The sequence below is a fragment of the Erinaceus europaeus genome, chromosome 17, assembly GCF_950295315.1.
Source record: "Erinaceus europaeus chromosome 17, mEriEur2.1, whole genome shotgun sequence".
In the NCBI taxonomy this organism is placed as follows: Eukaryota; Metazoa; Chordata; class Mammalia; order Eulipotyphla; family Erinaceidae; genus Erinaceus; species Erinaceus europaeus.
In genome coordinates this window covers 58,438,572-58,453,130 of record NC_080178.1, presented here as the reverse complement: position 1 = coordinate 58,453,130, position 14,559 = coordinate 58,438,572, and the positions used below count along the sequence as shown (strand labels likewise).

Sequence of the window (14,559 nt, the reverse complement as noted above, 5' to 3'; positions counted from 1 at the left end):
GACTTTTTTTTTTCTTCTTCTTCATTCTTTTCCTTTTTTTCTTTCCTTTCCTTTATTTCTTTTTGTTTTCTTTTGTGGAGCTAGTGGCTCACATATGCATGATTTCACTACTCTGGGTTGCTTTTTCCTTTAGATAGAGAGAGAGAGGGAGAGATACTGTAGCACTGGAACTTCCTCTAGTGCCATCCCACCTCCTATGTGGTGCTGAGTCAAGCACCACAAAGTGTGAACCCTATCAAGTGAGCTACTACCTGGCCTCCCAATTATTTATAATTTGAGGGGAAAATATTCTAATTTTTATTTAAATAATTACAGTGTGTCCTGTGTCATGAATGAGAATTACTATTATTTTTTAAATTTTAAATTTTTAAATTGTCACCAGGGTTATTACTGAGAGCTCAGTGCAGAGACTGTGAATCCACTGCTCCTGGCAGCCTTTTTTTTTTTTTTTTCATTCTTCTTCTTCTCCTTCTCCTCCTTCTTCTCCTTCTCTTCCTCCTCCTCCTCCTCCTCCTCCTCCTCCTCCACCTTCTTCTTCTTCTTCTTCTTCTTCTTCTTCTTCTTCTTCTTCTTCTTCTTCTTCTTCTTCTTCTTCTTCTCCTTCTTCTTCTTCTCCTTCTTCTTCTTTTCCTTCTTCCTCTTCTTCCTAGTTTATTTGATATGACAGAGAGAAATTTAAGAGAAGAGGGAGGAAGGGAAAGACACCTGCAGACCTGTTTCACCACTTGTGAAGAGCCTCCAGGGCAACTGGGCTCCAGGGGCTTGAACTCAGGTCCTGTACACTGTGGTGTGTACACTCTACTGGGTGCACCACTGCCTGGCCCCTGCATAAGTACCTCTTTTTTTAAATTAGGAGGATTAATGGTTTACAGTCAATAATAAAATACAGTAGCAAAAACCAAAATACAGTAGTTTGTACATGTCTAACATTTCTGTTTTCCACATAATATTTCAACCCCCTCTAGGTCCTCTGACACCATGTTTCAGGACCTGAAACCCCCCCCCCCATCCCAGAGTCCTTTACTTTGGTGCAACACAGCAAACCCAGTCCAATAATTACCTCCTCCTATTGAAAAAAAAATGCAGAGCCCAAAGTTATGAATTGACTGGCCCAAGGTTGCAGAGCAAACTTGGCAGAAGGAACTTGTTTTCTGTCTGCTCTGACTTTGTTCCAGTTTTCATTAACAGAATGTAGTTTAGATTATCTCTTTTTTCCTCATCTCCAGGGCGAGGTTAGGTTTTCTGCCTCTCATTTGCTAGCTGAAATGCCAAGGACTGCTGGATGACTTTCCGTTTTTCCAGTGTTTGTGACGTGCTTTGTGTTTAAGAGCATGGAGTCTGGGGCCAGAGACTCTACAACCTTATTGCCCAGCTGATTAACTCTGGGATGTGGAGTCACCTCAGTTTCCTTGTGTGAGAGGAGAGCATGTGATGTGCTAAAAGCACCAGCCTCAATGTTTAGAGCTTAGTACATGAGAAACAGTGGTGGTGCCAGGAGACTGCTCTTCCAGCAGGTGCAGCCTGAGAAGTAGCTGAATGTGAGGGCCCAGGTTCACTTCCTGGTACCTCATATGACAAAGTGGTACTCTGGTCTCTCTCTGTCATTAAAAAAAAAAAAATTTTTTTTTGGATGAGTAAAGGGAAAACTATTAAATAACCTAACAAAGAAAACAGAAAAATGAAGCTCCTTTCCCTAAGCTCAGACCTAACACATTGTTTTAAAAAATGTAAGTGCAATAACTTAATAATTGTAAGTGATTTCTTTTTTTGGTAGGAAGTAGTCATGAAATTATTTGGGTGAAGTTGTTTCCAAATTTTTTCGTTCTTTTTTTTTTTTTGCCACCAGAGTTATCAGGACTGCAATGCTCCACTGTTCCCAACAGCCTTTTTTTTTTTTAAAATAAAGGGTGAGAGACAGAAAGAGAGAGACAAAGAGAAAGTGAGATGCCTGCAGCACTGCTCCACTGCTCATGGAGTTTCTCCCCTGCTAGTGGGGATCAGGGACTTCCCAGGTCCTCATGCATGGTCAAGTGTGTGCTCTGCTCAGTGAGCCACCACCCAGCCCCTGTTGCTTCCATTTCTAAGCTGTAGCTTACTGTCTCTTCCACTGTGCCAACCCTGATCCTTCTGTTCCTCCTCCACAGCTTCAAATCTGGGACACAGCAGGACAAGAGAGATTTCGGTCCATCACCCAGAGTTATTACCGAAGCGCCAATGCCTTGATCCTTACTTATGACATAACCTGTGAGGAGTCCTTCCGGTGTCTTCCTGAGTGGCTACGGGAGATAGAACAGTATGCCAGCAACAAGGTCATCACAGTGCTAGTGGGTAAGTGAAGGCTCGGAGAAGGGGAGCTGATCTGTACATCTGAGAAGTTATAATTATCCAGCAATGTTGTGCTGTCAACATTCATTTCTCCTACAGTTGACAAGAAAATAAGATAACTCCTGTCCAATTATGAAGGTTTAGAAAAGCAGCATTGAAGTTGTTGCTTTAGATAAGAGCAGACTCAAGGAAGAAGGCATACAGCCTGAAAGTCATCTGGACTGTGCACTTTTAATTTAATTTATTTATCTATATATTTTGTCTAGAGATAGTGAAGTTAAGAGGGAAGGGGAGACAGAGAGGGAGAGAAGAAGAGGGACACCTGCAGCACTGCTTCTCCACTAGTGAAGCGTCCCCCTTGCAGGTGGGACTGGTTCTTGTGCATTGTCACAAGTGTGCTCAACCACCAGCCCCCTGTTCACTTTTTTATAAAAAAAAAAAAAGAAGAAGAAGAAGAAGAAGAAAGAAAGAAACTATAAGACCATGGAAATTGCTGGCCAATAAGTAAAATACATTTCTCTGTTTAAGACATTTATTTATATATCTATTTGGTAGAGACAGAGAGAAATTGAGAGGGTGGGGAGGAGAGAGAGAGAGAATACTACAGCACTGCTTATGAAGCTTCCCCTTTACAGCTGGTGGCTGGGGGCTTAAAATTGGGCTCATCAGAGGACCTCACCAATGTGTCCTGGAACCTCACTTCTCCATAGCCCTACCACACTTTTTAAAAGATTTTTTTTTTTTTTTTTTTAATGAGAGGAGAGAGTGACTTAAGTTGTGCTCAGCTCTGGTATTTGACTGCCAAGAATCTCTGGGCCTCTGGCGTACAAAACCGAAGCTATGATGCTGAACTCTCTCCCTGGCCCTGAACTAAACCTTCTGACTCACAAGATCATAGGCCATATTTGGCATCACATTTAAGGATCTGAGATAGTAGACAGCTTAACATTAACATCAGATTAAATGCAGATTAACATCAGCATTTCCTCTTGGGTGGAAGTAGTCGTGCAGCTGATAATTACCTCTGATTTTATCTTTCTTCTAGGTAACAAGATAGACCTGGCTGAAAGGAGAGAGGTCTCCCAGCAGAGAGCAGAAGAATTCTCTGAAGCTCAAGACATGTACTATCTGGAAACATCAGCCAAGGAGTCAGACAACGTGGAGAAACTCTTCCTTGACTTAGCGTGCCGCCTTATCAGTGAAGCGAGGCAGAACACACTTGTGAACAATGTCTCCTCACCCTTACCTGGGGAAGGGAAAAGCATCAGCTACTTGACTTGTTGTAATTTCAACTGAAGGCTTATGAGGCCAGGGAAAGCAAAAGGAGTCAGCCTCAGTGGACCTTGAATTGCTGGGGGGATTGGCAATGACCATGGCTCCTGCTCCCAGCCCTACCAACTCTGGTGGACCCCTGAGCTCACAGTGCCTGGCAGCCCGGGGCCTTGCCCATAGGCCAGCATTAGTGGAGCAAGTCCTGGTTTCACCCTTCCACAGTCATTGCAAGGAGAGCACTGGACTCAGCACTCCACGACCTGCAGAGCATGTGGCTTTTGGTTTTTGTGCAAAAAGCAAGTAAAAGCGCATTCCTGAACTCAGTCAGGGGCATTGTCCCCTAAGGCTCCCTCCTACGCATCAGAGGTGCATGTAGGGGCTGTTCAAGAGGACTTCAGGGGCCTGGTTTTCTTGTCTCCTGAATAAACCCGAACTGGGAAGGTCAAGTACTGTTTCAGTAGTGCGTGTTGACAACGCCAAGGAGATTTTCATAAGTGTTACTTCTCTTGTCCACAGGCACTTTCAAAGACTGGGGGATGTGAAAATGAAACCTTTACTCATGACCGACAGTAACAATCATCATTTTAATACCATATACAAGCTCCATGACTCTTTTTGGTGCTAACAATTCTCCTCTTTCACTTGACCAAACATTTAAGTACATCCATACCCTGAAATGTATTACATAGAAATAAAAAAGATGAGGGAAGTTCATCAGTCAGCACTCTCTCTCCAAGTCTCATGACTCCTTTCTCTAGGATGGATTTATTGGATAAGAGAACTTTTCCTTTCATATTCCCTTCTAAATATCTGCCACTTTCTTCAATTCTATTGTTTTTCCTGCCCTCTAAGTAAATGAAAATGACAAGGAAAAAAAAAAAAGTTGATGCTATTCTAATAGAAATGATTAGCACTAAGATATTGTGAGAAAACAGACCCAATCTGACCAAAATACTGTGGATTCGTGAACTATGTGTTGAGTACAATTCCTTGGTTTACCTCCTCTACTATTTGTCCATCTTGGACAGACCAAGGCTTAGGGTTTTGTAGACGTTTTTAGTATGACAAGTGAGAATACAACAGATGAAAATCTCATTGACCATTTTTGTATCTTTAGTGATACTCTTAGGAAAACTGCCTATGGAAGCAGGTTGAGCTGTCATTTGTCGCCTTCTTGTCGTGATGCGTGCGACTCTCACACTCATGATCTGTCACTCTCTCTCTCTCTCCAGACCTCACCCTTCTTTTTTTTCCTTTCCTCTTGCCCTTCCTTCTGTCTGTCCTTCACTCCCTCCCTTATATGCATGTGTTATGGCAAATCTCCAGTTCTCGTGGAGGAGGTATATTTGGAAACAAGAGTAAAAATGGATGGAGTGCTGCCGAATGTGTTACCCTATCTTCAGTGCCATAATTTGATACCTTCCAATTTGTTTACTGATATAAATGCAAATTCAGAAAATAATTAAACCTATATGCTATTGATGTTGTCAGATGTTTCTGTAGCTTGCTGCTTAGCATAACTGAGGGCTGAGTAATGGGCTAAGGATATGATATGTAATTACACCATTGCTGTGTGTGATGGCAAGTGTGATCCTGGTTTATTGTGAAGACAACTTAATTAAAAAAAAACAATTAAATAGGGAGAGGGTGTTGAAAAAGCATTTTTTTCTAGAAGTTTTCAGAGTGGCATTATCTCTTCTTCCTGGGGGATTATTCCTGTTTAAAGGATTAATACTTGTGGTTGATGTTAATCTGTGTGTTTGATCCCGGGGGTGGGGGGGGGGTGTTTAAAGAAAGAGATCCCTGAGGTTTTAATTGCCTTTATTTTAGAATTTTTAGTTGGAAAAAATTGTTTTAGTAAACACCAACCAGAATAACTAATAATAATAGCTGCCTTTTCCTCCCCCACTTGCCACTAAACCAGCACCTGAAGGTATTCAGAGATCAGGTTGGGCAGAAGAACACCCCCTTTTCAACTCTGAGGAGGCTTCTAAATTCAGGATTCAGTTTTACTATCTTTCCTTCAAGTTGGTGTCATCAACACATTAGAATTCAATGTCATCTCATAGCAGCAAGTATGTTGAAAATAAAAGTTTAGTAAGCTTAGAAGAAAGGACTTGTCAGAGTGGACAAGTTGAGTTGTCAGGGTCGTGACTGCATCCTAGAAGTTTATCTAAGCTGTAGTCTCCTCTGTGAAAGCGGGGCTAGCTGCAGAAGAGAACTAGAAAGCTCTGCTCTTGGGCTCTTTCTTCTCTGTGACTCCTTCAGCTCTCTGTAATCGCCACTCATTCCAGGTCCACCAGGGGGGCCACATGAGAATGTAAGACTTTGTTGCTGTTTTCTTAGTGAGTGAACATTAGGTTAGGTCTGTGGACATTTGTTCCTGGAGGTTGTCCCAAGTCTGAGAATAATCTCTGAGAATATTGTAGGTGCTCAGTAAGTATTAGTTGGAAAAAAAAAAAAAGACATAGTACCAAAAAGAGCTTTTCTAATTAAATAGAAATTTCTCAAGCAGAACTTGAGAAGGACACTAATTAAATGTAGTCATCATAACCCAGGGTAGGACCTATACTTTTATTGGCTTGCCTCCTGGTGCTTGTTTTCTTGGCCACATTTACTAACATGCATCTTCCTAAATGAAAATGAACTCTTGCCTGTAATAGATGACAAAGAGTTAAGTGGCTTGCCTGGGAGTTGGCACAGAAGTAGAGCACAGAACTTGCAAGCATGAAGTCTTGAATTTGATTCCCCAGTATTGCATGTGCACATTACTCTGACTCTGACTCACTGTCTCTCTCTCTCTCTCTCTCTCTCATACATGAATCTAAAACAGGAAGAATAAGAGTTGATTTTTTTTTTCATTGTTCAGTTTGACTTGGTCTGAGTAATGACTACCAGAGTATCAGCTTCCATTTTTATTCCGTTTTTCAAAATAATTTTTAATAAAGTTGCTCAGCATATGGTAAAAAAATTTTTTTCTGTTGCCAGTAAAAATGCATCCTATTAATGTCATGGAGTCAGAGTCAGGTTTAGAAGAATCTGTGAAACCATTTAGTTTGCTCATACTCATAATCATACTTTATAACGACTTTGTGTACACTGCATCCTCAAGAGATGTTCTACTTTTTCCTTTGCCTGTGCATGCCATTTTACTCCTTAGTATGCTTCTATTTGACCTGCTAAATTACATCAACATTCATTTCTGATCATATGTAGCCGATTATCATTTCTATGAATTGTGTATGTTAGGTACTGGTTGTCCCTAGCCTTTGGTTCTCTGGTTTTTTTTTTTTTTTTTTTTTTTTTGTCTCTTCTGCAGTTAAGCAACTAGAAAATAACTAAAAATGAGAGGAGTGGGATGATGCATTCAGTTCTGATTTAGAATTTTATTAGAAAGGCAGAAATCATTAGATATTTGGATTAGTTTTTTTTTTTTTTAAAGTGGTTTAGACTTGGAAGGTTATGGCAGAATTTAACAAAGGAGTATATTCATACTTTTTTCTTTATTTCTGTTCATGAATGTTTGCCTATAGACTTCTGTTGTTAGATCACTTAAGTGCCCCATTTGCTATCCATTAAGTAATTCCATAATTCTTCCAGACCCAGCATCAGTGCACAGTTAATGGATCATTCTGAATAAATACCAGTTGCAAGTGGTTCTTAATTGGTTTTTGATTAAAGTTATAAAAAAAAACTTTTTTAAAAATAAGCTGACCTACATGAATGATATCATCTATTTTATTTATTTATTTTTGCCTCCATGGTTAAAATACTGCACTACGAATCCACTGCTCCTAGTGGCCATCTTTTTTCCCCCATTGTTGCTGTTGTTGGATAGGATAGAGAGAAACTGAGAGAGGAGGGGGAGAGAAATATAGACACCTGTAGACCTACTTCACTGATTGCACAGCGACCCCCCTGCAGGTGGGGAGCCAGAGCCGGTCCTTGAGCTTTGCACTATGTGGGCTTAACCCTGTGCACTACCGCCTGCCCCCCTCCCCAATATCATCTTATTATAATCAGAAAAAAGTGTTTCATTTCCCCCCACATATCAAAGTACAGTAGGCATTATATATTTTCAATCCTTGCAGAGCTTTCACATTTCAGGCATAACCACTCTGGGCATCTCAAGTTTGTCATTTCAGTTTTTTCTTTCTTTCAATCCTGCAACTGGTTACTTACTTTGCTTAACCATTCCATATATATAATTTACTTTTACCAGAGCACTGCTTAGATCTAGCTTGTAGTGCAGGGAATTGAGCCTGTGACATCAGAGCCTCAGGTGTAAAAGTCATTTGCGTAACCATTATGCTATCTTCTTAGCTTCTAAAAATATGTTTTAATACAATTATAATATCTAAAATCACAGCAATGAAAAAATATGAATTTCATCCTCCCAACAAGTGTACTCCACAGGGAAAGTATTGTTTTAAACTAATTTTGGGATAAAACATTTGGAAATCACCAATTTTGGGTTAAGATATTTGGAAATCATTTCTTTCTTTAAATTTTTTTTATATTTATTTATTTTCCCTTTTGTTGCCATTGTTGTTTTTTATTGTTGTAGTTGTTATTGCTGTTATTAATGTTGTCGTTGTTGGATAGGACAGAGAAAAACTGAGAGAGGAGGGGAAGACAGAGAGGAGGAGAGAAAGCTAGACACCTGCAGACCTGCTTCACCATCTGTGAAGCAACTCCCTTCAAGTGGGGAGCTGAGGGCTCGAACCAGGATCCTTAGGCCGATCCTTGCACTTCCTGCCACGTGCGTTTAACCTGCTGCGCTACTGCCTCACTCCCTGGAAATCATTTCTATGATATGGAACTAGTTTCATTTGGATGGTGAGCTACACTCCTTATATTTTTCACACTGGGTACAGAGCATACTGAATTAAGACATTATCCCTTCAAACAGCTTGTTAACATAGCAATGTTAAAATGAAAGATGGCACCTCTCCTTTCTTATGTCCATGATGTAGAAGTCTTACAAACATTTTTTGGGAATTAAAAAAATTGAAGACTGCAGACACAGCTCACTGGTAGGTAGGTCATGTGCACCACATATCTGAAACTCTGAGTTCAATTCTTACCGTGACCTTAAATAAATAAGTAAACTGAGGCTTAAGAACAATGATAAAGGAATTTTGAATTTTTTGTTTGTTTTTTTTAAATTTTTTTTTTATATTTATTTTCCCTTTTGTTGATCTTGGTTTTTTTGTTATTGATGTTGTCGTTGTTAGATAGAACAGAGAGAAATGGAGACAGGAGGGGAAGACAGGGGGAGAGAAAGACAGCTGCAGACTTGCTTCACTACCTGTGAAGTGACCTTCCCTGCAGATGAGGAGCCAAGGGCTCTAACCGGGATCCTTACGCAGGTCCTTGCGCTTTGCGCCACGTGCGCTTAACCCGCGGTGCTAATTGCCGACTCCCAGGAATTTTGAATTTAAGATATCTGAAGACTATTGAAGAATTTTGGGAAATCTAGCTAGGGAAAGAGTGAGGAAAATAATTAGTTCGTTAAAGCAAAACTTTGTGGTTTAGAGGGGGTGGAATGGGGCTCCCTGAATAGAGGACATAGGGTAACAGACTGATACTTCATGTCAAGGAGAATTTTCTTCAAAAGTTTACTCACCTGGGAAGGGACTGCCTTAGGTAACAGGCTCCATGTCAACAAAATGCTACATAAGAGCTAGACAGAGGGCATGTGGCAAGATAATAACATCATTGCTGGTGGAGAACCAGAATTATTATTATAATTATAACCTATTAAGTTATAATTATTTACCTATTTTTATTGTTAATAGGACTATCACTGGGTCTCCATGGCAGCACAGCAAGTCCACTGCTCCTGGCAGTCTTTTCTTTTTTTGTTTTCCTTTTCTTTTGAAAGCACAGAGAAATTGAGAGGGGCTGAGTAGAGAAAGAGACACCTGTAGCCCTGCTTCATTTGTGCAGCTTGCCCCCTGCAAGTGGTTCCCAGGGGCTTGAACCTGGGTCATTGCACATCACATGGTAATGTGTGTGCTCAACCAGGTACTGCCCAGCCCCTTAAGTTAAAATTCTGTGCAATACTACCTTACCTCTTATAACTTGTTGCCTATCTGTTGACCCATAACTAGTGTTTCTTTTTATTTTTTTATAATCTTTATTTATTGGATAGAGACAGCCAGAAATCGAGAAGGTAAGAGGAGATAGGGAAAGAGAAAAGAGTGATACCTGCAGCCCTGCCTCACCACTCAAAGCTTTCCCGCTGTAGGTGGGGACTGCGGTCTTGCACATTGTAACATGTGCTCAACCCTGTGCGCCACCACCTGGCCTAACTAGTGTTTTTTTAATTTTTACTATTTATTTATTCCCTTTTGTTGCCCTTGTTTTATTGTAGTTATTGTTGTTGATGTCGTCGTTGTTAGATAGGACAGAGAGAAATGGAGAGAGGAGGGGAAGACAGAGAGGGGGAGAGAAATATAGACACCTGCAGACCTGCTTCACTGCTTGTGAAGTGACCTCCCTGAAGGTGGGGAGCCAGGGCTCGAACTAGGGTCCTTACGCTGGTCCTTGTGCTTTGCGCCACCTGCTCTTAACCTTCTATGCTACCACCCAACCCCCCCATAACTATTGTTTCTAAGGCTTTGCTTTCTTACCAAAAAAGCATCTCATCCTTCAGGGAGAATGTTGATCACATGTGTCTGGTGAAGAGAATGACTTGCCATTTTGGTTTGTGGTTGGGACTGCTTGGTTAGTCTCTTTTTAGTGATGTCTTGAAATCTCAGACTAGTTCTTGAGAGGGAGGAGGGGTGGAGAAGGGACAGGACCTGGCAACACCATAAGACAGAGCTAAGTGATGCTTAAACATAGGACGCGTTACTTTGGTCAATAGTTGATCAGAGATCTCTTCAGGATCTCGGGATAGTCCTTTGGCTTTTGCTTTGTTTTATTAGCAGGACAGAATCTTCAGTTAAAGATCTCATAAATATCCTGAGCCACTGGCCTTAACAGTCCCTAAGGTGTAGTATTTTGGGGGGGGGGAGGACCCTCTAGTGACCTTTGATTAGCTGGTTTCATTCTCTCAAAAAAAAAAATGCTTGAAGTGGGGGTAGATTGCATAATGGTTATGCAAAGAGACTCTCATGCCCAAGGCTACAAAGTCCCAGGTTCAATCCCCAGCCCCACTAATAAACCAGAGTTGAGCAGTGCTCTGATAAAAAAGAAAAAGGAGAATTACCTCCTTACCTTCCCATGTAAAAAAATTACCTGAAAATGATTTTTAACAGAACTAATGCCAACTTATTGAATACTTCATGTGGAAAGTAACTACACACAGATCTTTGCAAGTCAGTGGCAACTATAAACTACACATACAGATTCGCCCATGATCCAAATAATTAGCACTTTTGTTAGCCTGGTAGGTCTTCATTGATTTTTGTTGTTATCTGGTTGGTTGGTTCGTTGGTTGGTTGGTTTTTGCACGTTAATCTTGCACCTTTGTAGTGGGGCACATGAGTCTGAGTTTGGGTGAGGCTTTTCTTTGCATTCACAGGACAAGGGACCAGAATATATAAGAGCTAGCCAAGTCTTCTTTAACTGAATTTTTGAGATGTCTGAGTCAAAATTCTGCTTTCCCGTTGAATAAAGCAGATATTGTGAAGATGTCTTCTGGTTCTTGAAAGAATTCTTGGTAGATTGTGAGCTTGGTATTTCAGGTAGAGAATGTATAGAAAGAAAACCACTAAGGTAAGTGTGGGGTGTCCCAGTACTATGATGAAAAATCATAATAACTGGTAGGATTATTGTGAAAATTAGTTAAGATAAATGAGAATTCAGTAGTCTGGTAGACACTAAGCACTCAAGTATTTCTTGTTTCTTGTCACTAGAAGTCCAGTGCGCCACCTGTATTTCTTTTTTCTTATTCAGAACAAGTTTTATATGGTCTGGTATGAGTCCATCAGATAAAACAAGGAACTCTTCTTGACTGCAGAGAAAAGCTCCCTTTCTGAAATGTTTTCTTTGATGTATCCTTCTGCCTTTGAGCATCACTGTTACCCAAGAGACTCTCCCTTCTTTGTATCTTCCAGAAAAGGCATTCTCCCACCGCCCTCTCCCAACAGGCAGTTCCTGGATTGTAAACTACTCATTATCAGCAAACTGAACCTTATTACTGAAATACCTCATCAGGCAATTAAAAACTCTTGCTTCTTGATTCTATTCTCCCTGGAAAGAAAAGTGGTTTCACCCTATCTTCTCTTTGAGGGGCTATGTTTGTCATTTACTGTCCATCTTTGCCTCACTACTTTTTAAAATAACATTCAGAAAAAGCTCATTAAGGTGATAATCATAATTCCCTTAAGGAATGTCAGGCTGGATATTTATAAACGTTCAGCTTCCTCTTGGTATCAGACTTAAATCCTAAGTGTACTGTTGATTAGCTCTTCAATTATATGTTTTTTTTCTTCTTTAATTAATAACAAAGTGTACTTTGAAGGCTCATTCTGGTTGTGTGACTCGTGTTCTTAGTTTGGTAAACATGGAGTCATAAATCCTGACACTGTAAATTGTTTTTAGAATTTAATTTCATATATAACATTAATGAAGATAAATTACCATCTGGATTTAACAGGATTTCTTTCAGTTTCAATGTACGCATTAAATAAAAATGAGAGGACCAAATGCCTAGTAAAGCAAAAAAAAAACTCAATGTACAGAATAACAGAAGATCAGAATCTGGTCTGTTAAGAGACTTTGCCACTAGTTGATGACATGATACACAGCTTTTATTTAAAGTTATACAGTTATGCCTGGATTAAATACTAATAGCAAAACTTGATTAGCCCGCTGAAAAACAGCTAAGCATCTTGCTTTTGGAATGTAATCATTAGAAGTAAATATTCTCTTATTCTATATAATTGAAAAATGCTAGTGGAACTTCTTGTAGGATATTTAATAATGACTGTTAATTCATTAACAGGTGTTTTTTTAAAAAATCCTTTTATCTCTCTAAGGCATTTTTTCCCAGTAGTAGAAATTTTTTAAATGGCTAAAGAATTAACTTCTAATTTTCTCTCACTACAGTGTCCTCTAGATATATAGCTGGTTATAACTCCTCTGATGTTATATAAGGGAGCTACATAAATGTATTTGGACTGGTGTGAGTAAAATTGCTATTTTCAGCAACCAAAAAGAAAAAAAAAAGGTTAAGATAAAGAGTTGCGATTTTTTTTTTTTATAATCTCAATGCAAAAATGGTGTCCCATATGTATTGCTGCACTCACTTTAATGCATGATGTTTAGTAGAAGGATGAAATCAAATGCAAAAGATATAATTCTGGAGGCCTTCTCAGCAGCTAGTTAGCATACTTAGAGAAACTATTTTATGAAGACTTATAGAATTCCTGGCTTCCTTCTATTTCCATTAAGGCATGGATGTTTAACATATACATAGTTTTAAAAACAAACATGTTAATTATCAAATATTCGGAACTCAGTTCTTGCTGTTTTGCTCTTGGCTTTAGACTTTCAGTAATATCTGAATGTATCAGTATTTTAAAACTAAATCATCAACATCAATATAAGCATAATACTTGATTTATATGTTAATATGCAGACTAACAATGCACTATATCATGTCTTATCTGTTCGTGTATTTTTTTTACTTAATATAAAGTTCATTTGAAATGTAGACCCATGCAGTTAGCTGGAGATACACTTTTATATAAAGGTGATTGTATTAAAAACTGGAGGGGAAGGAACAGGAAACTGAACAAAATATTTTAAAGAGGAAGCTACATCTAAAAATTAAGATTGTATACAATCACCTCATTTAAAGGGTAACATTTAGTATAGGTTTAGTAGTTTTAGAATGCAGAATCATCATCACAACTATCTCCAGAGCATTTTCATCATTTCCAAAGGAAAGTGTGTCTCCACTGGCAGTCACTCCTGCTTCCTGCCCCAACATCTGGCAACCACTAATCAATGCTCTATTTCTATATATTTGTCTATGCTGGACATTTCATATAAATAGAATTGAGTGATATGTAGTCTTTTCTTTTCATCTGGCACGAGTCAGTACATTCTTATGGTTAAATAATGTCCCACTGTCTTTATCACTGCATTTTGTCCACTTATTAGCTGGGTTGTTTCTACTTTCGGGGCTATTATAAATAATGCTGCTATGAACATTTGTATACAAGTTTTCTGTGTGGGCCAATGTTTTTCATATTTCTTTTCAAAACAATTAGTGTAGAAATTCTGACCAGTCACTTGTGTTCATTTAAGCAGGCCCTCTTAAATTTCTGCTTAAAGAACTCAATTTATAAACTCATATCAGTTGGTTAATTGGGAGAACTCTGAAGAGTGACTAGCTCCCCCCTTATGCCCATAAGAAATTTTCTAGGAGACTGTCATTAAGATATGATAATCAGTTTTATGAAGACTGCTTCTGTCTTATAGAAATTGAGTTGCCATAAAGAATTCCTAAAGTTCTCTGATTTTGTTTTAAAGGGCAATTATAAACCATGCTGGAGGTACTTGCTCAATATTCTAGAATTCAGTGAAGGAGCACTTTTAATGTACAGTTGCTTTTATACACTGACTGTCTTTTAAAGCTTGGATTCCCCATCTTGAAAAAGATTGTCAAATCACCAAAACATCTTACTGGTTTTATTTTTTGTGGCTTGAGTTTTTATTATTATTAAGAGATAATTAATACTGAGGGTAAAAGTCAAAAGAATGTATTTTGTGTGCAAAGGATGAATGTATTGAATAACTTTTTATTTGTAACAATTTTTAAAGAGATAAATGGAAATTTCTTCCCCATGTACTTGTACATAAATAAACTTTTCTGTCGCCCACATCTGGAGGGTCCTGTGCATCAAAGGATGTCAGAAGCAAATATGCTTTAAGCACTCTAACTCCTTCATATGATAAAAGAGCTGTGTTCTGGATTTGGGGATCTGGAGAACTGAATTT

The 14,559-nt window shown here is 39.0% G+C and overlaps 1 protein-coding gene across 3 annotated transcripts in view; it reads left to right on the top strand.

The window, feature by feature from the left end:
* RAB30 (RAB30, member RAS oncogene family) overlaps positions 1-5,079 on the top strand; it is a 110,533-nt gene extending 105,454 nt beyond the window's left edge. For all 3 annotated transcript variants that reach the window (XM_060176758.1, XM_007537106.3, XM_060176757.1), the window contains 2 exons: positions 2,145-2,328; positions 3,371-5,079. In XM_060176758.1, coding sequence (XP_060032741.1) covers positions 2,145-2,328; positions 3,371-3,621 — 435 coding nt within the window. In that variant the 3' untranslated portion in view covers positions 3,622-5,079. The remainder of the gene's footprint in view (positions 1-2,144; positions 2,329-3,370) is intronic.
* Positions 5,080-14,559: the final 9,480 nt, after the last annotated feature.